This window comes from Xenopus laevis, chromosome 4S, assembly GCF_017654675.1.
Source record: "Xenopus laevis strain J_2021 chromosome 4S, Xenopus_laevis_v10.1, whole genome shotgun sequence".
Classification (NCBI taxonomy): domain Eukaryota; kingdom Metazoa; phylum Chordata; class Amphibia; order Anura; family Pipidae; genus Xenopus; species Xenopus laevis.
In genome coordinates, this window is record NC_054378.1 from 71,107,160 (window position 1) to 71,133,615 (window position 26,456).

At 39.2% G+C, this 26,456-nt stretch overlaps 2 protein-coding genes across 2 annotated transcripts; one reads left to right on the forward strand and one right to left on the reverse strand.

The window, feature by feature from the left end:
• Positions 1–1,558: 1,558 nt before the first annotated feature.
• dynlt4.S (dynein light chain Tctex-type 4 S homeolog) lies at positions 1,559–6,345 on the forward strand. The gene is made up of 2 exons (XM_018260841.2): positions 1,559–1,630; positions 4,675–6,345. The coding sequence occupies exon 2, from the start codon at positions 4,691–4,693 to the stop codon at positions 5,402–5,404; it is 714 nt and encodes a 237-aa protein (XP_018116330.1). The 5' UTR covers positions 1,559–1,630; positions 4,675–4,690; the 3' UTR covers positions 5,405–6,345.
• A 5,128-nt stretch (positions 6,346–11,473) lies between these two features.
• plk3.S (polo-like kinase 3 S homeolog) lies at positions 11,474–25,967 on the reverse strand. The gene is made up of 15 exons (XM_018260842.2): positions 25,611–25,967; positions 23,235–23,342; positions 22,869–22,985; positions 21,241–21,370; positions 21,049–21,136; positions 20,775–20,870; positions 19,144–19,342; positions 18,921–19,047; positions 18,495–18,604; positions 17,950–18,073; positions 17,272–17,355; positions 17,019–17,181; positions 14,845–14,974; positions 14,563–14,673; positions 11,474–14,136 (listed from the first exon to the last, which is right to left on the reverse strand). The coding sequence occupies exons 1-15, from the start codon at positions 25,815–25,817 to the stop codon at positions 13,942–13,944; spliced, it is 1,989 nt and encodes a 662-aa protein (XP_018116331.1). The 5' UTR covers positions 25,818–25,967; the 3' UTR covers positions 11,474–13,941.
• Positions 25,968–26,456: the final 489 nt, after the last annotated feature.

Genomic DNA, 26,456 nt, shown 5'->3' on the forward strand with positions numbered 1-26,456 from the left:
CTAGAACTCACAGATTGTCAGCTTTGCGATTAATTTTAGTAGCAAACCAACACTGATGCAGCTGCCATGATAATCTTAATTTACTGTTTTGTCACCATTTGTATCTGGCAGCACCTACTAAAATAATTAATTTTACACATATAGAGATATACAATTTTATATCTAATACATAATATTTACCGATTTCCATTAGATAGTACAAATATACTATATGTATGTCACTTTTCTGAAAACCAGACATTTTGCCCCTATGTTAGCAATTCTTATTCCATATGCAAGTGCCTGGTGGTTCAAACATCAGTACAGTGTATATATTTATTTAAAAATACAAAGAAAATGCACTTAGTAACATGGTGTTTATATTTGTGCAAACAAAATTAATTTGAAAAAGAATCCATATTAATTACCATATTAAAGTGCAGCAGTAGAAAACATTTCAAGAAATAAGAATAAAAATGATAATGAATATACCAAAATCTAAATCTCTTAATTTTACCTCAGACTGAGGTCTTGTATTAACATCAGTGATAAGTATAATATTGATATTGATGGATAATATCCATGTTGTTTTAACATCAATTCCATATTACCACTTTTTCTATGTATTTTAGCTCATTCTACCCATGTCTCAGTTGGCTAGCCTGATACAGTTCAGCAGATAAATGTCTAAAAACAGGGGAACATTACATGACATACCAGGAAGAATTACATTAGGAGGCACACAGGATAAGGTTATTGCTTGAAAAGTGCTTCATAGTCAGTCTATGAGAGCAGGGACATAACTACAGATGAGTTTTTACCCAATCCGCACTAAACTCATGTGCACAATTAATCAGTGTGTTCGAAATGAACTAAGACTCTCCCCAGTGATACTAACAAGTGCAATAGAATATATGCTATATACAAACTTAAACAATACAATGTACCAGGTTAGTGCTCCTTTATTTCAGAACACCACACATTTATAATAAAAATCAGTTCCCAGGTGTATTTGAATATTAGTGTGAACAGTTAACAGTACAGGTATGAGACCTGCCTGGGACCTGGGGCTTTAGGGATAATGGATCTTTCCCTAATTTCGATCTTCATACCTTAAGTCTACTAGAAAATTATGTAAACCCTAAATAAACCCAACAGACTGGTTTTACTTCCAGTAAGGATTAATTATATCTTAATGTGGAACAAGTACACGATACTGTTTTATTATTACAGAGAATTATTTAAAAAAAATTTGATTATTTGGATAAAATGGAATCTATGGCAGCCAGCAGGGCCCAGCACTCTAGGCAACCATGCCAGCCACCTAGCCCCCCTTGCGTGAGCCCGACCAAGTGCGACAGAGAGAGTATAGCAATTTCAGACTCTATTCATTTGAAAACAGTTTCCAAGGCTAATTTCAATAAGTAGTAACCAACCAAAAACAAAAAGCTGCCTTGAACATTTTGATGCCACTAAGTTGTCACTTTCATTCTGCCATTGATTTACTTATCCCTGTGGAATCATTAAGCGAGACAACGTGGTGGAGAATTTAGAGACAAGTCTGAGCACGTTGGTTCACGGGCACTATAATATATTGAGCAAAGAGAAATTCAGATAGTAACAAGTAGAGACATTTGAGCTACGCTGCCAGGTAAGGCAAATCTTTGCATTATTCTTTAACTCTTGTGTACCAGAAGAGATTCGAGTTACTGGTAATGATGCAGAGTTAATTAGGAATACTTAATTAACTAGTTCATCGGGAATACTTCTTGACTTGTTTTTTTTAGTAAGCGCGCAGTCCAGTGCATTGCTAGCTTCAAATGGGATAACAGTCTGTTATAGAACTAAAGCTTTATAAAGAATCAGGGTAGAAATGTTGCACATTATAATTTGAAGTTCTGTACCAGCCCCTCCCCCCCACCTCTGCCACAGTTCCTGTGTACCTATTTTTTGCCGCAACCGGCCAGAGAGGAAGGTTGGGGGAAGGAACAAAGAACTGGGCAGGGAGTTGGTCTGGGCCAGCAGGGCCCACAAGAGCCAGGGCCCACTGGGTTTTGGCTCAGTCCAACCCTGTGTGCTTCTGTGGATCACTACTGTTATAGAGATGCCAAACCATTAGACTGGTGCATTTAGCTAAGTGTAAAAATATGCCACTTGTAGCCATATTTCAATCTGAGTAGAAAAACTTAGATGTTCTACTTGTTATCCTCCACTTGCTGTTAAAGTTCAATTTCTTACGACAGTCCCTACATAAAAGATGAAATTGCTATGTTCATATTGCTGAAGGCATTGACCATCCTGCACTTAAACATATAGTCTGCCTCAACAAATCTGGCCATCTTAACTGGTCACTGCCAAAATGTTGGAGCTTTATCCTTTTATGTTAAAGTTACTGTTCCAAATGGCTGAATGAATACACAAGGCAGCTACTGCCCTGAACCAGGGAGGACATTAATAGTCCCAGACTAAGTTTTACCATACTCATCCTAACTGTGAATGCAGTCCTGTGACCATAGAGGGACTAACAGAGTCATTCATGCTCCACTCCACAATTTGTCTTTCTTTCTTAATTTTTGGCCCTTTGTAAAATTATTTAGTGTGTTCTTTAGTTTATGATTTCTGCAGCTTTCTTGTTGCTAGGGTTGAAATTGTTTTAGCAACCAGGCAGGATTTTTCTTCGATCCCTTACTGCCAGTGCCTGCCATAAAGAGACTGTTTCTTAATGTTTTCTATGTAAATTGGTCAGAAGGACTTAAGGATGTTCAAAACTACACATTTCTTTGAACTTAAAAAACTGGGGGCATTATTCATAAATACAAGTTGCTGGGCTACACTTTTGCAGATTACTTTTAAGGACAGGGAATTTCCTACCACTGATGACTGTAGTATTCAGGCCCGGATTTGTGGAAAGGCCACCAAGACCTGGGCCTAGGGCGGCAGGATTTTAGGGGGTGGCATGCTGCCCAACCACACCCACATTGGTTCAGAAACACTGGAGATGCACAGGAGATACAATAGTTTTTTAAATTTCCCGCATGCAAATCCCCATTGCTCCAATCCCAATGATGAAACTTTGCGCAAATAAATGGGAGGGGACAGGGGCAATGACCGGCAGTGGGCCTAGGGGCGCCCACTATGTAAATCCGGCCCTGGTAGTATTTATGCTGCCTGTGTGTTTCAAACCAGAATATTTCCGTATTAAATATGCTGAGTTAAGTAAAATTCCATCTAATTAATTGTTTTTTTCTTTTACTTCTGTAACCCAGGCAGGCTATTCATCATTCATAGTGTTTTAACCTTTCAAACAAATGGTTGGTATATGGCAGTTTAGCACCGTTTAATATAAATTGACTTGCATTTTCAGTCTCTCTGGGGCTTTCAGTAATTACGAGACATACAGCTTAGAAGTTTAAAATCAAAGTCAATTATGGTTGTAGTATTTAGGTGAGGCTGGAATTACTTTTCAGTCTAGTGTGACTTATTGGAGTTCACAAGCCTAATAATATCTTTTTATGACTAACACTGAAAAGTCTGAAGATACACTACAATAAATTAAGTTTAGTAATAATGATGAACCATTTAACTGCTATTTTGAGTGAGGATTAAAATATATTTCAACAAACAATTTTCATTTATTGATTTGATTCTGTAAGAGAGAAATTCTGGATAATGTTGGTGAATACCATTAACATTGCTAAGGGGCACATTTACTAAGGGTCGAATTTCGAAGTGGTAAAACTTCGAAATTCAACCATGGAATTGTAGAAATTTGATAGTCGAAGTTTTTTTAGAGTCAATTTAGCCGTTTTCGATCAAATTCAAATAGTTAGAATCAAACGATTCGAACGATTTAATCGATCGAACGATTTTTTTTAAAAAAAAACTTCGACTTCTAAAAAGGTAGCCAAATACTAGCTATAGGTTCTAGGAGGTTCCCATAGGCTAACATAGCAATTCGGCAGTTTTAAGGTGGCGAAGTGGAAGTTTTTTAAAGAGACAGTATTTCGAATCGATTTTCTACAATTCGATGGTCGAAGTACCCAAAAATTACTTAGAAATTTGAAGTTTTTGAATTCAAAAATTCACTTCGACCCTTAGTAAATGTGCCCCTAAATGTAATAAACATTTTTCCAAATTAAAAATCTACATTTATTATACAGGTATGGGTTGCGTTATCCGGAAACCCGTTATCCAGAAAGTTTGTCTCCCATAGACTTCATTCTAATCTATAGTCTAACATCCAGTTGCTCCAACTAATTATTTGATTTATTTCTAGAGCAATGATTTTTCACATTCTCCTAAAGTCTATTTGTTGCCTTCACATTGCATAACAAAATGTATACAAAATTCCTGTTCTTATTTACAAGGCCATTACTTCACTGATAACCTAGTAAGTATCAGTTTGTCTGCTTTCATGTATTTTTGCTACAAAAAATTTCCTTAGTTTGACAGCCAATGCAACAGTAGCTCCAGCCCAATCTACTGCTTGGTCCTGAAGTGGCATTAGTTCCTTGTTTCAGCCCTAATGTGGGCCAAACGTTGGATATGCATCGATAATAAACACGTTTGTTCCACTATACATGGAGTGCCGGTCCTTTTGAGTTTCTAACACCCATGTGTAAGGCATTTAGGTGATAGGTATACATTTATGTTCAAGTATAGTAGAATACCTGTAATCTTTTCATTTAATTTTAGAAGTCAAGATAATTAAATGGCAGGTCGTCCATCACCATTGTCAGAAGAGGTTCTGGCACAGTTCAACCAGACCATGGCTGCAGAGGTCACAGCTACCTTACGGAACAGGGCAGCCTCCATCTCTACACGAAGGAGCTCACATTCTGTTGATTTGTCTCCCCGGCCTCTGCTGCGCTTGAGAAGTATAGATCAACGTTTACCTATTCTTTCTCGAAGGAGCTCAGTTGTTAGCAATGCAAATATACAATTTTCCCGCAAGAACTCTCTTTGTGCTCTGGCACCTGGCAAGCAATTGTCTCTTGGACCTTGGACCCATTATGGACGTGTGAGTTTTTCAGGGCTACCCCTATGCCAGCCAATCAAGGAAATTGAGTATGAAAACACCTACAAGACTGGTCCAGATAATGGCTGCAGATTCACCCCACAACGAGTCCAACAGGTTCTGGAGGCTACACTAAGCAGCTATCTGGGTGATACTAAGTACAGCCCACTGACTTGTGGACAACTGTCCCAAAGTCTTGCAGAACTAATACGTAGTAAGGTGAAGGACCTTATTCCTTCTCGCTACAAGGTAGTATGCAATGTCATTTTGGGCCAGATGGGTCAGCAAGGTATAAAGGTAGCAAGCCGTTCTCTGTGGGACCCACAGAATGATAACTTTGCCTCTGCTACGTATGCAAATTCATCTCTGTTTGCCGTTGCTTTAGTACATGGTGTATATTATGAATAAATTCCAATACTGATATATCACCTCGGTAATTACAACATAACAAGAAAAATATTACTATGCAAACCAAAAGTCCACACCAAATTGACTTTCACCACGCCACCTAGATCCTCAGTCTCAACTCCCACCTAGGGTTGGCAGGTAAAAATGCTTGACATCAATGTTAATATGGCAGAAAGGTAAACATTTAAGAAGCCCATTATTATTATTAACAACCCTACTACCACCACATGTGTCCCCACTGGTCCACCACCAGTGCACCTGATCTAACCACTCTCTGCTCCGTGATGTCACTGTCCCCACACTGATGTCACACCTGTTTTCCCTCCAGTAGTGTTGAGTGTTAAAACACAGAGGTGGCAACCATAGCTATATGAGAGGCCCATAGGTCATAGCTTACCTGTGAAATCCTGTCTATTGTCTATCTTGGCTGCCAGTCCAATACTACTTAAAGCACTGTTTCTGAAGATACCCTTCTTTGCAGAGCATTCTCTGTTGAAAAGAGCATAGATGCAGAGTGAGGGTGAACCGCAACATCAGAAATCAAAAGGCAGATCCACAACATATTTAACATGTGTGTATGTAGAAGTAGAAAGATGATGCCCGATCAAGGGACTATATGAAACCTTTTTCAGATTGAGCAAAATCACTTCTCACTTGCCATATTTAGTGCAGGAAACAAAAAGGTATTTCTTAAAACCCTCACCATGAACTGTTGTTGAATAAGGGGGTAAATATGTTTTTAAAGGGGATGTTCACCTTCCAAATACTTTTTTCAGTTTGTTTTCAGATTGCTCACCAAAAATATTTTTTTTATTCTACAATTGTCGTCCATAATATCTTATTTTCCAAAATTGACATTTAAAGTAGAATGTTCTTGTCTCTGGTGTTTCAGTCTGGCAGCTCAAAATACAGGTACAGATTCTGAACTGTTATAATTTTCTACATTAGTTTCTCAGCAGTATCTGTGGGATATTAGCAACTGCTGTATCAATTATAACAGCTGCCTTTAATAAAACTCAGGGATTCTGCTCAGCAGAGCCAAAGATAAGAAATGTATCAATTTAGAACAGTTGGTGATCATCCCCCCAAGAGCTGCTTCAGAAAGAGAAAACTTTACACTGTATTTGAAAAATGGTCATAGATGGACCAGTCATTGGAAAAAGCCCTTATTTCTGAAAACTACTGAACTGAAAAAAGTGATGGAAGGTGAGCAACTCCTTTAAGTGATTAATTTAATGAAATGGTAACAGATGGATTTGGGCAGGACAAATTGACAGACAGGTGAGTTACAGCCTTTACTTTTTATTTATTGTCAGACACCACCCAATGATTTTGATTGAAAAATCTGGATGGGTGCCTAGCAACCATGGTGCCAGTGCCTTGGCCTGGCAGGCCCAGATTTGTGGCAAGGCCCTGACCTAGGGTGAGAATATTTTAGGGGTGGCATGCTGCCCAGCTGCATTCTAAGGGGGACATGCAGCTATTTACCTTGCCTGTACGTGTAATTCCCAGTGCTCCTGCACACGTGTCCATGCACTCCATGGGGGGTCACACTCGCGAGGGATGGCAGGTGCAAGGACTCTGTGTCCTAGGGTGGCAAAATTGGAAATCTGGGCCTGGGTGCTCATAGCAATATACCCTGGACTAGTGCATTTTTTAGCAAAGAGGAGCATCAGCCCACGGTTAGGGGTCATACACACCAGGGGGTGTCTGATAAATCGTGAGAATTAACCATAATCTATGGGTATTATTTCCATACAATTACTTGGTCAAAATTGTGGGGCCTTGGTGCTTAATTAATGTAATAACATGTCATGTATTATCATACATCACATGAAAATGATGTAAATTGTATTAAATTGCCTATAAGTAATGTGATTATTAATTAAAATAAATAATCTTGCTACCCGCCATCCTCTTGCATTATTCAGACTATCTTCGTTTTTTCCTCTGTAATGATTTGTAGTAATAGGTGACAATTACGGTTGTCTTCTTGGGACATAGAACTTCCAAGTACAGGAACCTGATGTTCACTACCTGCTCCCCATAGTGGCCCTGTATTCAGAGCAAGGCATGTGTCTTTGCACTCTGAATAGAAGTGCAAAAAGTTATACCTCCAAATGCAACTCCACGGGGTCTTGTAAAGTGTAAAAAACCAGGGCCCTCTGCTCACAGTTTTGTAAACAAGGCTTTGTGCCTCCAATTTCGATTGCCCCAGCTACATAAGTGAGAGCCTGCATTTTCCAAAATGCAGCATAGAGACCTGTGGCTGCCTTAGAAAAAAATCAATAAAAAAAAACCACTAGGGCTAGAAATGTATTTTATATACTTAACTAAATGTACCATTTGAGGTTCAACAGCCTTACAACAATGATTATCTACGCAGAGCAGAATAAACTGGTTTCTACGCTAATATGCAATATGAATATAAATATCTGATCAACCTTGTATCAAATGTATAAACTGTATATAATAGTGTATACTGCGAGTCACACCCCAAATTCACATAACTGACAACAGGACATAGAATGAAAATGGGAAGCAGGAGCACTGCTGCCATGAGGCGAGTTAAGAAACTTGCCTCAGGCTGAAGTTACCAGGGGCGGCAAAAAAGCTGCGCCTGGTAACTTTAAGAGCTGAAATTTCTCCTCTGCTAGCGTAGAGAGCACAATTGCGATCCCTTCTACACCTGCTCTGGTGCTCAAAATGGTATGCGCTGGGTGCAACGAGGGGGTCGGTCAGAAAGGCCCCCTCATGGCGGGCAGGAGCCCAGAAATGCCCCTTATGGGGAGCTAGAGAAGGCATCTTCAGAGTCACAGCTCTTCACTGCTAGGGGGCTGTAATAAGCAGCAACATTTACAACCTTTGCTTCTGTTCTCTACATCAATGGCTTTGTGAATGCATGGGGCTGAGATAGGGGTAAAGTTTTAGTGGAACTCAAACAATGGACCAAAGATGAACAGAGGAATGAATGAACATCATGGTGGGGGAAGATAGGCAAGAGATCACTAATAGAGGACTGGGCAGAAATTCTCACTGATAGTTTGAGACTGAGTGGAGCGTCTTATGGCCCTAAACAGTGACAGGCAAATGTTGGCCTTGCACCGTAGGCGACCTGGCCTTCTACATCATCCCTTCTTAATCACAAGGATCCAAAATAGAGGAAGGCAGCAAAAAAAAAAAAAAAAAAAAAAAAAAAAAAAAGGTATATGCCTAGTGCCCTTCTACCTTTGCACCCTAGGCACGTGCCTCTTCTGCCTACCCCTAGTTCTGGCCCTGGAAGCAGTTCTTTGTAAAGCCCATGAAAACTGTAGAATGCAGAGATATTACTAGCAGGGCGCAGGAAGAAAACGGCATAGAGGGAAGGTGAAGAGGTGGTTCTAATAGTAATGAACAGCAAACTACCAAGAAGAAATCAGGCACCAAGGTTTAAATCTTCCATCCCCTTAACCAGTTAGTTGTGAGTCTCTGCACTCTGACCTATAAAAATGCTAAATTATGTTTTCAGACACACAGCACATGCACCAAGAAACATGTCAAAAGCCAAAAACATATGCCATGGGCCATAGCAAAGTCCAGCCGCATTGCACCCCAAACTGTAGTTTACAACTGCCATTCAATGTTGGCTCAAAGTGCTGGCACACACTCAAGTACATGCCCACTATCAGACCAATGAAGAGAAAGGAATTGTAGCCAACAAAATTCTAAGTGTAGGTGAACTACAACCTTCTGGGCTATCCTAAGCCCACAGAAGATAGCATATTGACTGACATCCAACAACTAGCTAGGAATGCAATCTTACAGAAAGAACCTATAGATCATAGAATGCACCACAGAACAGGAAATCTGCTTATGTAGGAGCATAATAAAGGAAAGCAATACAATACTGCTTTAGCAGTGGAAACTTCCAGCTAGTTCTGAAAGTTCCTTGAGTAAGTAATAACACAGACTCATAAAAAGGAAAGTTTATATACCACACCACAATACAAAGAGGCCCAGAGGATCAAATGCACCACACCAGATAGTGACTAGTCAGCAGTATGGAAACTCCAGCGCAGACTGTCAGACAGTCGTGTAGGATGAACTCTGCGACACCATCAGATATTTGTATTTCTAACCTTGTTTTCAGTCACCTCAGACTCGACACCTGCGTTTTGTCACAGCGCGTCAGATCAGGCATAAAAGCCAAGAAATCGTCCGTGTAGTTGTACCCTTAAGAAGAGGTAGGACAGTGGTAATGCCCACACCTGCATTATATATTGTGCGTCTTGGGACATCAGGTAAATTCTTCTCCATTACCTGGGTATCATCCCTCTGCTCCCACACAAAAGTAAACCATACATAAAAAGACAAAATAAAAACTTAAATGGTTTTACTTCCATCTAAATTCACCCAAAAGGTGAAGAGGGAGATCCTATTGCCTTTTCTAGCAGGACAAGAAAAAAAAAAAAAAAACAGTGGTGAGGAAGTCAGATGGTCTTATGATAACTACCTATCTGTACGAACATGGTAGGATTGTGCTTTTTCAAAGATTTGAGTAAATCACTGCAGTAAAATAAGTGTATAAAATAAAAGTTTTTCAAAGTCAAATAAGATTTATCAAAAAGGAACAAAAAACGGCAGCTTTTTGCTGGCTTTTCATTAAATTTAGAATTTCCAAAGTCAGTGGGAACTTTTTTTGCAGAAACATTAACTGCTTGAGTTTTTTGTTATTTTTTTTTTATAAAAGGAGACACACAGTATAGGATAAATGGAAAAAAAATTTTGTAGGCAATTATGAGTAATATATGGTGTTTCTTTCACATGGTGCTTAAAATTATTATTTTTAAAAATAGCCCCTTTATTGGAGCTCCCTATAGATGATCACTGGTCCTGGTCAAATGAGGGGCGGGCGTGTCCCAACAGTCCCTGCCAGAAGCACAGTAGGAAGGGGGGGGGGGAGAAGACAGTCAATCACACAAGCAAAGACAGACTTCAGTTCCCGATCAGGTCGTGCTGCTGCTGATTGGTTCCTATACTACAGAGCTGAGAGCGGCAGACTCCTCTGCACAGCCTGGGAATTCAGGGAACAGGAAGTGGAAGAGAAGGGAGGGATTATTGGGTTTTTGCAGAAATATTCAATAAATCGGCCTAAATCTTCCCTTAAATTGGGTTCTTTCACAGATTGCTTTTAAATACAAAATCAATTCATGTAACACAAGAAGATTGTGATAGCCTCAACAAACTATAGTGAAACTCAAAATATAGCAAGCAAGTCCACGTTGCCCAAGTATCTTAACATGTTAAAATATTTAATTTGATAATCTGGCAAGCCTATATCCATAAAATAAAGTGAAATCAGCAGCTTTATTGAAACATTACAAGTAAAGCAATGGGTTAATATAACTGTTCCAAAACCTAAAGCATTGGCACATACCTTAATGTATTTTTCTCAAAGTGATTCAATCAAGCACAATTATTTGCACATGGACAGTTACTAAATATGGAGTGCTCTCATGCCTAAATTCAGTTGCCTTAAACAATATGGAACTGTGGCAGTTTATCAGAACCTTATTTTTGAGGTTACTGGAGCTTTAAATGAAAATTTAGTATGATGTAATCTAACATTGACAGTTTTTGTTTTAATCAGCAGATCTATAAGTTTGCACCCTAGCATCCAGATAACGGAAACTCCTGTTTACCGTAGCAACAGGCAGTGGTTTAAATGAGAGACTGGAATATGAAAGGGCATAAATATACAAGATAACACTGCTAAAGACTGTGGCCCCCTTCACCTGCCATCTGAGAACTGGAGAATAGCCAGCTAATAATTCAAAGACTACGGTATTTAAAAAAGAAACTAGAGGATTACACAATGATCAACTGAAACGTTGCTAAAAATAAGCCACTTTATAACTAAAAGGCAATGATCTAATCCTTAAAGTAGTGCCAATAAGGGGGACAAAATATTTACTTTTAAATACTAGTTTTAGTGCTGTCTGGAAAGCATTTCCTAGCATACATGCAACCATCTCTACTTGGTCTCAAACCAAATGATCAAATCAGGGTTATAGATATACCATCAGAGTATCAAAGGACCAACTAGTTTATTAGCAAGGTTATGTGAAGTCTGACATTCAGCTATGGCAAGGAAGAGATGGAAGCTTAGCTGCAGCAGTACACGTGAAATCTGAAAAAATAAAAATGTAGTGTTCATATCCTTAACAAATACTTCAATAATTACTTGGACTCGACCACATTTTTTGTTAGATTATTTGGAACTGAAAATAAAATCAGCAATGTTGTGCTGTTTTAAGGTTTATTTCCAATACTTTATAAAAAAAAAAAAAACAAAGCCAAAAACATTTCGTTCACTTCCAGGTTGACATACATGACAAGAAAAAATAAATAACTTCATAAATAAAAAACAGAATATATAAATAAATCATAATAAAGAACAAACAAGCTTGACACCCTGAATATTATACAGGGACTTGTACCATTAACAAAGCACAGAACTCCAAGACAGGAATTTTCAAGTAAAAGCCTTACTTAGCAGGCTTTCGAAGGGGTGCCTGGGAAGACTTCAGCTTTCCATGACTTTAATGTGACTCTTCTTAGAAACCTGCAAATCTGGAAACAGACCCAGTTATGCAGCATTTACAATGAATAAAATGGGAACTTTAAAGTGCTTAAAAAGGAACTCCACACCATAAAAAAAAAAAAGTGTCAGTTAGAGATCAACCCATATGCATTACAGGGTCTTTGGTAGAAAAGGGAAAAAAATAAAAAAAAGTCACCCATCAAGACAACCTACTTTCCTTCAGTTACATTTTAGTGAGGACCCATTTTAAAAATAAAATGCTGCTTAATAGGTAATGTGAAAATAAATAAAAACTCCCTTTGGTATTTAGTGTAATGTGCAACAGCGGCAATGTGCATTTAACGCTTGCTTCCTCTGAGCTGCAACATTCTAGGTCTGGTATATCTTGCAGGATAAAATGCTCAGAACCAGGGACAAATGCAAGCAAGTTGTTGCATATTCAAAAACATACCCTTACTGTACATGCAATATTAAAAAGGTGTTGTTTCTCTGCAATACAGGAAAGGGAACATGCCAGTTGTCACTGACTGACGATTAGGATAAAGATGCGCCAGCCTTCACACGGACAAAGTAATCACCTTTCAAAGTATCTGGACAAAGCCAGACAGACTTATTCTAAGGGCTGAAACACACAGTGCACCTTCTTCAGATCCGATTTGAGGAGAGAAAGCAGATGCGATGAAACGGATTTGCTGAATATAATGCAAATAATAGGAATGTCAGACCTACAAGCTGCCTACATCTGACACAACTGTCAGATAAGGATGCAACGTGTGGCATTCGCATCAGTCGTGCAGAATGCAGGCAGCTTGTAGGTCAGACATTCCTATTACTTACATTATATTCAGCGCATCCATCTTGTCGCATCAGTTTCCGCTCATCGCGTCTGATCTGAAGAATGCGCACTGTGTATTTCAGCCCTAAAATGACCAAATATTACATTTAGAAGTGGGTAGGTATATTGATTGAAATGATACACAACTGTAGTGTTTTGCTTTTCACTCGTATGCAAGGTGTTACATAGGGTTACATAGTGCTGGTCTGCTTTATGTTCCGTCAGACAGTCAAATTTAACCAATACATTGCAAATATGAATATTGTGCGCAAAGTAGGCATTATGGTCAATAAGAACACATAGTCTGAAAAGGGTTTTCGAAGCAGCTGGTGGCCAAAGAAACAGGTTTCTCCTCTAAATGTTGGAATTCAAGTCAGACTTGGCAGCAGCTGGTTTCTTTGTATGAAGTAGGCACGTGTGGGGGAGGGTCACAAAGTCACCAGAGTTAAAAAAAATATGGTTTGAGACACCAGAAGCTAGATATCGTATGTACCCTGTTCTTAAGATCCACACTTCAAATATATATATATATATATATATATGACCATTCAAATATATATTTAGCTGCCTTTCCCCACCCATGCCTTTTTAAACTTGAGAATCCTTGAAGCATGTTCATCAAAAAAAAGGTGTTAACCACTGGAAGCTGCCATTCAAAAAAAAATTGACTTCTGTGAATTAAAAATTGGCACTTGTATGGCAGGATATAACCAAAGTTCACTATGACAAAGTAAAACCTTTCTCATACGAATTTCACAGGCCGTTATGAGAAGAAATCTGTCATGCTGGATTATAGAGTTTCCGATAGAGCTGAAGAATTGCTTTAGGACCCTCTTCAATTAGAAGATGCTGCGTTAGAAGAAACTGAAGTCCTCACACACTGGGATCCCATTACACAACTGTTGTTTCTTAACAGGATCTGTCAAGAAACTTTGTGATTGACCTTGGCCTGTGAATAAGGTCAAAATACACCCGCAGGAAGTGGTATTTCCGTGGTGAGGCAAGAACAAGAAACAGACAGGCCAAGCACAAAGCCTGTACCCATGTCCATTAGGATAAACTCGTCACATTGCACTTTACAAACAGGTCTAAGTACAAGTGATGCAAAAGTTCTCCAATCTAGGACACGGCCTTTTGCTGGAGCAGTTTCACAGTGTATTTTAAGCGATGGTACATTTCAGACCGACAGCCAGTTTGTGCAAGGGTACTCAGGAGGAATGTCTGAGAATTACGATCTCTGTTGATGTATGTAAGCAGGTAAGCATCCAGAGGCTTGCAGAGGATAATTTTAGTGTGGTCATTGTAAAAATTCACCTACAAGAGAAAGGGGGTTAAAAAAAAAAAAAAATATATATATATATATATATATATATAAATAAATAAGTGGCAATGTAAACACAATGGCCTTTAGTATTATGAACAGACAGGAACTCTAGCAATTACTGATTTAAATTTTACATTTGATCTTTTAAAAGATACATTTTGGTTGTGGCTCTGTCTAAACAATACACAACTGTTAAACTGAACTCACTTTCATATTCTGAGCAAAGTGTTTCTTTAGAGCAACTTTGGGAAGAAAAAAAAAATGATTAAAATTGCCCTTCCTAGAAATGTCCCTTGTATAAGGACATGTCAAAAAGGGGCAAACGTTGGGAGGGGCTTATTTCTACAGAGCCCTGACACCTTGCCCTCCTGTTCTCACGTTAGAGTTGGAAAATAACATTGTAGATGTAACCTTACCTGTAGTGTACCATTGCTAAAAAGCATCAACAGTGCATGTTCGGTTTTCACCCATTGCAGTAGTAGTAATGGGGTCTGGCTTCCTTCTTCATGGCATGGAAGGTCGCCTCCCTGAAAATAGTTATTTCTGTTTACCAATAGTGGATATCAGTAGCACCAAAACATAGGACAACTTGGCCCAAACAAGCAAGATGGCACCATTTAAACAAAATCTTTATATAGTTTGCATTCACAAATGTTTAGTTGTATTAGGAATAGCATCTCTTGCTAGTGCATGCTCACCTTCATTAGATTTTTTTCCATGTATGTGGCAAAGTACTGTAAAATGCTCATCTGTCCCTGCAACTGCTCCGGAACAGTAGATGTTGGGAATACAAAATGGCGGCTATTTGTGAGGTTGTAGTGCACATGTCTATGGTAGGAGATGAAAGAAAAAATAAATGACAGAAGTTGAAGAAACCCCATTAAACGACATTTTTGTACCTATAGTCTATGTACTCAATCTATTATACATTGAGCAACAAAAGGCAACGCCTTTCTCATGCTATATAAACCAAGCATATTCTATAGACTATATAGGGCACATGTCACCACTGAAAAAAAAAAACAAAAAAAAAACCAAGATTTTTAAATATTCTGAAATGCATTTTTGTGCATTTACAATCAGGTTTGTGCTGCAGACCTTATAAATGCAAGCTCCAAGTACAAAGCACCAAAATGGATGCACAATTGACATCCTTACAAAAGTATTTGTTCCTAACAACTTGTAGTTATCAATGGATCTCTTTACCCTGCTCTGATGAACGGTGCACAAGTACAAGAGAGCCCTGAAACTAATTGCCAGTATGGACCTGGCTGCCTTGTGCACCAGTCATGCAGAAAGCGGATAGCAGTTCCAGATACATTACTTCATGCATGCCCAAATTACTACTAAATATAATGTTAGTTCACAGAAATCACCATACATCCAGTCTTAAAAGGTTATTGCATTCTGATCAAACTCGCCATGGCTTTAATTTCAGATAAATGGGGGGCATTTTATAAACGGCAGCTCAAGGACTGTTAAGATGGCAACTAGAAAATTGCTTTCTGGCTGAATGAAAAAAAAAAACCTAATCACTGATTGGTTGCCATGGGTTAATGCTTGGGTGCAAATTTGCCCAGTATTTATAGAGGAGCACCACTTTTCAGGATCTTCTTAAGACACTACAAAATAGCAGGCCTCAGTTTTAAATCAATGCTACTCAATCATAATCCAAATGCTACAGCCTTAAAAACAGTGCATGATATGTATGGATCCATCATAAATTGTTTAAAAGACATGTAAATTAGCATATTTCCGTGAAAAAAAACCAAAAAAAAAAAAAACCCCAAGAACCCCCCCAAACAACAAGTTTTAACTAAGGATACTGGCATAACCTCTACTCATGTCACTTTCTATTTCCCTTAAGTACAGAAAATTTGATCTAATGTAAGATGTAATGTAGCATTCAAGAATTGCAATCAATACAGTTCTAGCTTAAAGGGATACCGTCATGTGAAAAAAAATTTTTTTCCAAAATGAACCAGTTAATAGTGCTACTCCAGCAGAATTCTGCACTGAAATCCATTTTTCAAATGAGCACCGAAACCGATTTTTTTATATTTAATTTTGAAATCTGACATGGGGCTAGATATTTTGTCAATTTCCCAGCTGCCCCTGGTCATGTGACTTGTGCCTGCACTTCAGGAGAGAAATGCTTTCTGGCAGGCTGCTGTTTTCCCATCTCAATGTAACTGAATGTGTCTCAGTGAGACATGGGTTTTTACTATTGAGTGTTGTTCTTAGATCTACCAGGAAGCTGTTATCTTGTGTTAGGGAGCCGTTATCTGGTTACCTTCCCATTGTTCTTTTGTTTGGCTGCTGGGGGGGGAAAAGGGAGGGGGTGATATCACTCCCAACTTGCAGTACAGCAGTAAAGAGTGATTGAAGTTTATCAGAGCACAAGTCACATGACTTGGGGCAGCTGGGAAATTGGCAATATGTCTAGCCCCATGTCAGATTTCAAAATTGAATATAAAAAAATCTGTTTGCTCTTTTGAGAAATGGATTTCAGTGCAGAATTCTGCTGGAGCAGCACTATTAACTGGTTCATTTGGAAAAAAAATTTTTTTCCCATGACAGTATCCCTTTAAGATATTAACTACATAGACTAAAATCAATGCAATGTTCTTTGTTAAAGGATTTAAATCAAAACAGATTTTCTATGCTACAGGGCTCCTATATGTCTTTATAGCACCAGATGCACCTAGACCCAGAAACAAGATTCCAAGGAAACTTGGCTGAACATGCTCAATAAAATTAACACAATTACCATATAATTAATGTATTGAAGTAATCTGAAAAATCATTCAACTGTAGCTAACTAGGAATGTCTTTGCTGCAACCTCCAGTAAAATAAACAGAAGCATCTTACCTGCGATGAGCAGGAAACACCATGTGGGTTCCACTGTTAAAGAGAACTCCTATACTGCGGTTGGACAGCTGATAGCCAAAGCCATATTTGTTAGAGTAATCAACCCATTTGCTAACCCAGACAAAATGCTCAGGTTTTGCCAGGCTGGAAGGATTCCCCTCAACTGGAAGAAATGACAGATTAAGAGATTAGAATTGCACATGTAAAGTAACAAACATCAGTTTGTATTGTGATTTATGACTGAACAGTTTACCTGCTGGCATAGAGGACAAACAATCCTTTAAAATTGCAAGGGCAGTCTCCATCACCCCAGCAGCTGTGATGCAGTCTTCAAATGCTGTAAAGAGCGAAAAATGTTTGTATATTTTATCCATATACAGACAATTGATGTTGTGAGCAAGATAGACCCTTATTGCATATATCAATGACAAAGGCATTGCTCAGTATAAAAACTGGGGAAATAGGCTGAAGTGATTGGATGTCAAACATAATAGCCAGAACACCACTTCCAGGTTTACAGCCCTCTTGGTTTCCATGGATTGGCTACTGTCAATCCATGACTGGGGGGGGGGGGGAGGCCCATTGGTCATAATTGATTTTGAGTCTGACCTGCATGCTAAGGATTTATTGCAAACCCACAGAACAGTTATGTCCCTTGTGCCCCCCCCCCCCTTAGTGTTGCTGACTAAGCAGAGTTAAGAGAGCTGAAAACCAGGAAGTAGTGTTTAGCCTATAATGTTTGACATCCATTCACTCCAGCCTTTATAGATTACATATTTGGCTAACTAAATTAGATTAGAAACATTTTGCACAGCCCATTTACCCAGTTTTTATACTGAACTGTTCCTTAAGAGCCTGTTGTGAGTCAAATGTTGTAAGTCAAATGTGTTGGCTCACAAACCCTCCCCTACATGTAGTTACATTTGCTTACCATCACTACTGCTGACCAAACTGCCACGAATAGAACGAGACACAGATTTCCCAGAAGCTTCTTCAGTCAAAGTGTCCACAGGGCTGGAGTAGCCAGTTACAGCAGGACTAGTTACTGGGGCAACCTAAGTACAAATGCATGTAAATGTGGGGGCTTTCCAAACTACTAAAGGACAAGCTGTATTTTTGATCACTTCAGTAGAGTTCTTAAACATTTGTCAATCAGGAGGGATAACCAACAGATAAATCACAACAGTATAGTTACCAAGGGCAACAAATGTTTAACCATCCACAACAATTTCAAACATATAAAGCAAAATTCTCATATGTTGCTATAGGTAATTATACTGGTGCACCAAGTTTAGCAAATTAAGTACCAACTAATTACACATAATTTGCATTAGCTCAGTAGACAACAGCACAAGGCCACAGCCAGCTCCCAGATTTAGGATTAGAGTGGATATACAACAGTTATGAAATTCTGTGAATTTTAAAAATTTCCCCCCAACTTGGCACCGATGGACTCCTACATACATAGTATTTTACCTCATTTCCATCCACAGTCTTGTAACTCAGCTGTCTGCAGATGGATGTTTTTACCAGTCCTGTGACTAACTTAGAGATATCATCTTTCTCATCAGTGGGACTTTTCTTTGCTGCAAAAAATAAATAAACGTAAAGTCTACAAGCGGACACAAAATAAACAAATGAAAGAAATTAGGTTTTGTCTGAACAGGCAAACATGTTATGTTTTCTAGATTCTGGCAAAAGAACATACTCAAGAGTAATCTTGCCTTTCATCTCAATGTTATAAGTGAAAACATGTCCTAGTTTACCTAAAACAATTATACATACCATAAAAGGGCATAGTAAGTGCAGACTGCTGCACATTAATCTCTATCTAGAGTGATATGTAGCAGTCTACATGGGGAGAGGAAAAAAAAAAAAGCTGGGGGAGGGGGGAATACATACTTTTTGATTTGTTTTTGCCAAACAAGCTTTTGGCAACTTTAGTGAAGAGGCTCTTTGCAGGATTGGGTGGATGAAGGTCAGGAACCATTACACAGCTGCTTGGGGGAAGCTTATCTGGAGTGTAACCCTAAAATAAATCCATCAAAATTAGACCTTGTCAATTAGGGATATTTGTTTTCTTACTGCAAGAATTTAACCATGCTACTGCTCTATGGGACAATACCTTTGTAAAGAATTCATGCTCTAGAATCTGGTCAAGTGTAAGTCGCTCCCCAGGGGTGCGTTTTAGGATTCCCATGAGAAGGTTCTTTGCAGCAGAGGACAAACAGGCTGGTAAGGTATATTTCACCTGTTTTATACAGCGGTAGGTCTCCTTTAGATCAGATGTCTCAAACGGTGGGGTTCCACAGAGCAATGTATACCTGCAAACAGCAAGAGTATTGTACTAAAATTCTGCACATGGTGAATCAAAAGCTTTGGTCAAAAAGAAAGTTGGCAATTCACAACAAGAACAGAGCTGCAGTTATAATATTTATTCCTTGACCAAAAAAGTTTGCAACACCACTGTACATATCAGGTTGGCTTCTTTTGGTAGTGAAAAAAGCATAATACATGCCACTAAATATGTTAACAGTTATGCAAGAATCCACCTACACATTTAAAGCAAGAGCCTAAAAAACAAAAGGCATGCAAAGGAAAATAACGTATACTGCTACTGGTTCCCGTGTGACAGTCCATAACTTACTTGTCAATTAAATCACTGTCAAAAGTTAAAAATTTAGCTTTAGAGTTGTTTACAGAACAAGCAACCACAAAACACTGAAAAAAAAGCTCTGCTTAGCCCCTAAGGCTAGGTACTATCTGTAAGTGGATACAAAAGGTGGGAACAAGATGTTCAAACTGAATAACTAACCTGCACTGAAAGCAGCCAATGCAGTTTCAGGAATAAGATTGTTTTATTATGTTATAATCCCCGAGATACATCTCTATGTAGGAGATATCACAACAGGGGAATACAGGATGAAATGCCTGTGTACAGAAGCCTTGGGTGCTGCTTTTTTTGAGAATTCAAGCTAGTGGAAGTTTGGTAAATTTCCTCTCCTTCCCCCATATGCCATTACCATTAATTCTTAGTCTGATGAGGTATAGGTAATTTGGCTCAAGGTAGATTTGGGGGGGGGGGGGGGGGGGGTTGCCGTTTCAGTTATTTAGCAGCTCTCCAGTCCAAACTACCCTAGCAACCATGCAGTGATTTGAATAAGAGACTTGAATATTCGTAGGGGGCCAAGGACTAATAAACATAGCAACAATACATTTGTAGCCTTACAGAACAATTGTTTTTAACTGGGGTCAGTAACTATCATTTGAATGCAAAGAATAAAGAAAAATAAATAATGAAGACTAATTTAAGAGTTGCTTGGAATTTATAACATCCTAAACGTTATCACAAAGGTGAGCCCTGCCTTTAACTGTTTGCACATACACTTGGGAGATTTTTACCTAGGAAGCATAGATTGTAGCACTTTACATTTATGATAAAGGGGATTGTGAGCATTTAGGTACAGTTTTTTTTTGGATCTACCACAAAACAGCAGACAAAGCATCTAACACCTCCCATGCGCTATTCTAAGGTCACGGTTATCGAAATTACCACGTTATATGAAGCCAAACTTACAGATGAAAATCCATAACAATAAAACCCAATATGAAGCATGCAAAGCTGGAAGTTTTGGATGAATAATTACTTGGTGTTCAGGATGGTCCCAGAAGCACCTTAAACTTAATAATTACATAATGCTGCAAAATGTCAATAGTAAACTTGTGTTGTAAAAAAGGTTTTTTTAAATAACTTACATGACACATCCTAGAGACCATATGTCAGATTCTGGTCCATGCCCCTGCCTGTAGAGAACTTCAGGTGCCAAGTAGTTTGGTGTTCCACATATAGTTCTAAATAAAGATGAATTAAAAAAACAGGGGTTCGATAAGAACTCTTGGGTACCTAGAAAGTTTGGTTACCACTAGACTGTGTTCCCAAACTTACACTATCAAATTTTGAATTTGTGAATAGGATGCATTCTTCATTCAAGAAATTTGGCAAGATTGTGGCAAAGTTCACAATACTCACTTCTTTCTCTGCTCAGGGGGCTCCAAACGGGCAGCTAATCCAAAGTCTCCAACTTTTAGTTCCATGCTTTCATTGATGAAGAAATTACCTGGATCAAAACAGCACGAAGTTCAGCATTCCAAATACCACAGGAAAACATGCATATCATATCTATATCTCTTGGCATGCATGGTATTTAAGAGGTTTGCATACCTAGTTTCAAGTCTCTGTGCAGGATGCCTTTAAGGTGCAAATGCTTCAATCCAGAAATGATCTGTTTCAAAAAATACCGCACTTCTGGTTCTAGTAGTGTGTGCCGAGCTTTCCAGATGTGGGCGAGAGACTAAACAGAAGCAAGTGATTTTGGAAAGAGAAAAAAATAAATTTTAATAGTGAATAATGATAAAAAGGGGAGGGGGCGAGGAGAAGAGAACAAACTGAGAAGAAGTCAAATGGGATTAGCATGTTACCACACAGGTATTAACTCCTAATAACGCCTTAAATAATTACCCATATTAATTTATAACATTTATTCAAGTCATTACATAAGATATCAAATCTTAGGACATCTTCAGAAGACAGACATTTTTTATTATATAGTGATCAGCTATACTACACTTTTGGCAAGGCTCCATCTGCAGACATTCAGAGACATGGGCATTCTCCAACTTGAAATTTAAAAAAAAAAAAAAGGCTTTTTAAAAACAGCTGCCCTCCATACAGGGGCAGAACAGCTGGTTGTTATTTTAACTGAAAGACAGATTATATTATATATTCTGTGCATGGAGGTCACGCAGGATACTTTAGCAAGTTCTGCCCCACTGTGAAACCATATGATCCAAACCATATACAAAGATCATAATGATGCATCAAACAATGCATTAGAGCAGTGGTCCCCAACCAGTAGCTCATGAGCAACATGTTGCTCTCAAACCCCTTGGATGTTGCTCCCTGTGGCCTCATAGAAGGTGCTTATTTTTGGATTTTGGGCTTGGGGCAAGTTTTGGTTGTATAAAAACCAGGTGCACTGCCAAACAGAGCCTCAATGTAGGCTGACAATCCACATAGGGGCTACTAAATGGCCAATCACAGCACTTATTTGGCACCCCAAGAACATTTTTCATGCTTGTGTTGCTCCCCAACTCCTTTTACTTCTGAATGTTGCTCACGGGTTCAAAAGGTTGGGGATCCCTGCATTAGAGGAACCTGGTCTATTTTGCACAGGAATTCTACATTTTCAAAAACGTTGTAGGCAGTATTACTTTTTTTGTATCAACACTATTAGTATACACTTCAGCTCAGGAATGTTTAAGAGCACAAAGAATCCGGACCATCACAGAATTTGTACAAGAGTCTCAAGACACCTCAAAGTCTTATCAGCTGCCATTAGATTGCTGAAATATTCCCAGAGACCTCACTAATATACAAGGTGATAACAGGAGCATTTTTGAAGTTCACATACCACTATAACTTTGATGATGGGGGGGTCAAACTTCCTCCCTACCACTACTAAAACAGGAGTCATAATGGAAGTCAGCAGGAAGTGACAGATGCTAAAGAATATTTGACTAAAGCAAATTTAGCAACCTCAAGCAGAAGCAGTGTGCAATTACTGGAAGACAGCAGACTTTCTCCATTCACCAGAGGAAAGGGAAATAAACTTAATCATTCAATCACAGAATGAATTGCACCTCTGTCAGTAAATTGCTGCTTAACCCTACCAGTACTGCTAATTACAGTGAGCAAGAAAGACTGTTGGAAAAAAATCCTTGCAATTTTGCAAGTAACGCATGACAACTCTGTAGAATTCAGAACACACCGAAACCACAGCATATACTCACTTTTCGGCTGCAAAGTTCAAGGAAAATGTATATGTTCTCAGAGTCTTCAAAGTGATGTGAGAATTTGACCACATGTTTGTGATGAAGCTCTCTGTGAAGGTCTATTTCATTTACAATCTGAAAAAAAATAAAAAAAATAAATAATATAAAGGATATTCTGAGCATGCCTTATGTATACACCTAAGTGTTAATTATCACGAAAGAAAACTCTTCTTCGAAGCATTAGCACTTTTGTTAAATCTGACGTTTTGCAAGATATTTCATATTGCAATTGAATTAATGAGCATATTGCCCCCTAGATACAGTACCAACATGTCATCTGACCCTTTAACCAAAGTATTACACTTAAACTCCATTCCTACTCACCTTCTCTCTCTGATGAGGTTTTGCAACACGGCTGTGTGGAATAACTTTGACTGCATATGTTTTGTTAGTAGAGACCTCTGTCATTTCATAACAGCGTGCAAACCCACCCTGGGATAAATAAATAAATGAATGAAGTTTAGAAAAGAAACCAACAGAGGCTGCCTACTGAAGCAAACATCCTCTCCACACACAGTGCTAGTGTAACAATTTGCCTCTTTTGGTTTGAGAGCAGATGGCAGTCCCTGCAACTCCCCCTTAACATCAGAATGTTAAATTGCCACATTCCAACTAGACCAATGGAATATCATTAGTTTGACTAACTTCCAATTGTTGCCCTTTTCAGTTGGTTAGACGGAAAGATCAATAGTTAATCTACAACACTGCTTTTATGTTTATGAAAATTTGCCACATTATCAATAGTGTGTCCTTTTCTACCTACTAGCAAAAACAGGGGCAGCACACACTCACTAGGGGTAGGCAGGGTTTTTTTTTCCCTTTTTCTTTTGGAGTGGCCTGCTATGCTGGCCAAAGAGTGATAAGAGACATAAGCCGACTAGATTCTGTCAAGACAGACTTTACTGGATAAGTATTGAACACATAATAAAATGAGCTTATTTATAGAAATGAGTTAGGGTTAGTCCACACGAGCAGATTCGGGGAGTATTATGTGTAAGCATAACACTGAATCCCTGTGCTATACTGTACTACTGTAATATTGCTCCATTACATATTAAGGCTTACATTCCGTAGTGTGCTATGCACAAGCTCTCTGGGCTTGTCATGGGAAAACACATTTTTTCCCAAAATGCATCAGTTAATAGCGATTGTCCAGCAGAATTCTGCACTAAAACTAGTTTTTCCAAAAGAGCAAGCTTTTTTTATATTTATTTAATTTTGAAATCTGATTTCGTGTACAGATCCAACTTTAGATAACCTTGAAAACGAGTTCATTGCTACTGCATGTCACAAGAACTGGTTAGTCCTCTAAACCTGCAATATGGGCACAACTGTATCATGAATTATGGACTAGCCTAGAATTCTTGTTCCGTAACACACCTCTACACATCGGAATTCAACTTTCACCTAAAGATCAGGGTGAGCCTAGCTCAAGAGAAGAAACATGACTCAGGAGTCTCTATGGGCACTTGTACAAATGAATTGATGACATGGCCAGGGCTGAGCTTGTAGCTTAGATGCTACATACTGCAAGCAAATACTGCATCAACACTAACTCACAAATCTGAGCACACAATTCCACTGATGCAACGACACCGCAGAAGCTGCCCCCTTCTAAACAAACAGACTTGTTCAGTTGACAGAGTTAAGCCATACAAACAACTTTGTCATTCATTGCACGCAAGACATGGCCCTGTTGGCAGTTGTAAATCCTCAACCGATCATGTATACTTTATAAGGAACAGGCCACACAATCTATATTCTACTTGGCATTTGGCTGGGCACATGTGCAAATTAAACTAAAGCTGGCCATAGATGCAAAGATCCGATTGTTCGAATCCTCAAACCATCGGACTTCCCTATCTCCCGACCTGCCACTAACCATTCCGAAAATCGTACGATTGACAATACATGCAGAGATATTATCAGCAGCCAACAGAAATCTTTGAACCTGTCCAATCGACCGATTGCCGTCGGACAAAAATGTTGGAACTCAAACACACGCGATCTGAAAAACGCGATCTGAAAATCGTGCGAATCCTCGATTCGTACGATCGGATCTTTGTGTCTATGGCCAGCTTTAGTCTCTTGCAAATACAACAGAACCTGAGTTTTCTGCTACTTTTCTTCCTGGGAACAAAAACAGAGGGCAATTGTGGATACTTTGGGTAGGGGGGTAAAGAAGAAATGGTGTAACTTTCAGGATAGAGAGATAGATATATGTGTGTTAATTTTCACTGAATCCTGCAGGCTGTTCACAAATTTACTCTATTGTGTACATTAACAAAAAACAATTACAAGGCTAAATAGAAAGATACACCCAGAGGGCTTTGCAAAGAGAAATATGGTGTAGCTTGTTTAAGAGCCAATTTGCTACGTGTAACCATAATAGTAGAAATGGATGTTAAAATGAACCTGTGGGACAGAACATCAGGGAAGTAGAGTTGATTGTCAGGCACATAAACCCTATTACAATGTCAACCCTCACCAAATAGAATCTTGCACCAAAGGGATTAAATGTGCAACTGGTGTGCGATGAGGCGGGGAAAATAATTGCAGCCTGTGAGTATTCCTATCACGTCTCCTCCAGAGACACACACAGACAGACAGACACACGCGCGAGTCCTTCTAGTAAAAACCCCACGCCCCAGGCTTTCCAGACACGGGCGCCCATTAGAAAGAAGAGCTGAATGGCGTTACCTTGCCCATGAGCCTGCCCTTAGTGTACGCCTTGCCGCTCAGTGGGTCTGTGATGAGCTTACAGGGCTGTTGCTGCGGAGAGCGCCGAGGATCAGGCTTGGGTGAGCGAGGAACAGCGGGTCCGGTCTGGTGAGTAGTCCGATATAAATCCGCGCCCAGCGCGTTGCATTGGTAAGGGTGGGACTGAATATAACAAGCGGATTCCATGGCTGGTAAACAGGGCTACCGTACAGAAAATAAAGCTAACGTTGAGTTCAACCATTCAGTGCGTCAGGGTGCTTGCCTGAGTCACTGCCGATATCCTGCAACCCACATCCAGCTCTAGAAGAAATGTCCGTGCCTGCACAGCAGCCCGGAGTTTTTATGAATGGGGGATGCGTGACGTCACGCGCATGCGCTCTAACGCAGTATCTGCCAGAATGGATCAATGCACCGTGGAGCAGTAAAGGAAGGATGGCAAGAGCCACGTGTGTATTCACAGAGCAGGGGGTTGCGATTTATTCGGCGTTTCCCACATGTTCCTTTCAAGCGCAATCTGAGTTGTCAAAGTGCCAACTGTCTCTGCAGGGGAGGAATGTAATAATGATCCGAGACTTCGGCTGACCAAAGTCCCCTGTGTTGTAGTCGGACAATGGCTGTTTGAGGACCCCATAAGCAGCCTCTCAACTGTGCCGTTTTTCGCGTTTTTCTCTTTGATCTCCTGCACTGAAAAGCCAGAAAAAGATACAAGGTTTCTAACTGAACCACAGAAATGTGAATAGAAGTGGTCAGAATTTTTTTTTTCTGAGTCAAATCTTTTTATCCTTGGTACCTCCCAACATTTTGGAAATAAAAAGAGGGACAAAA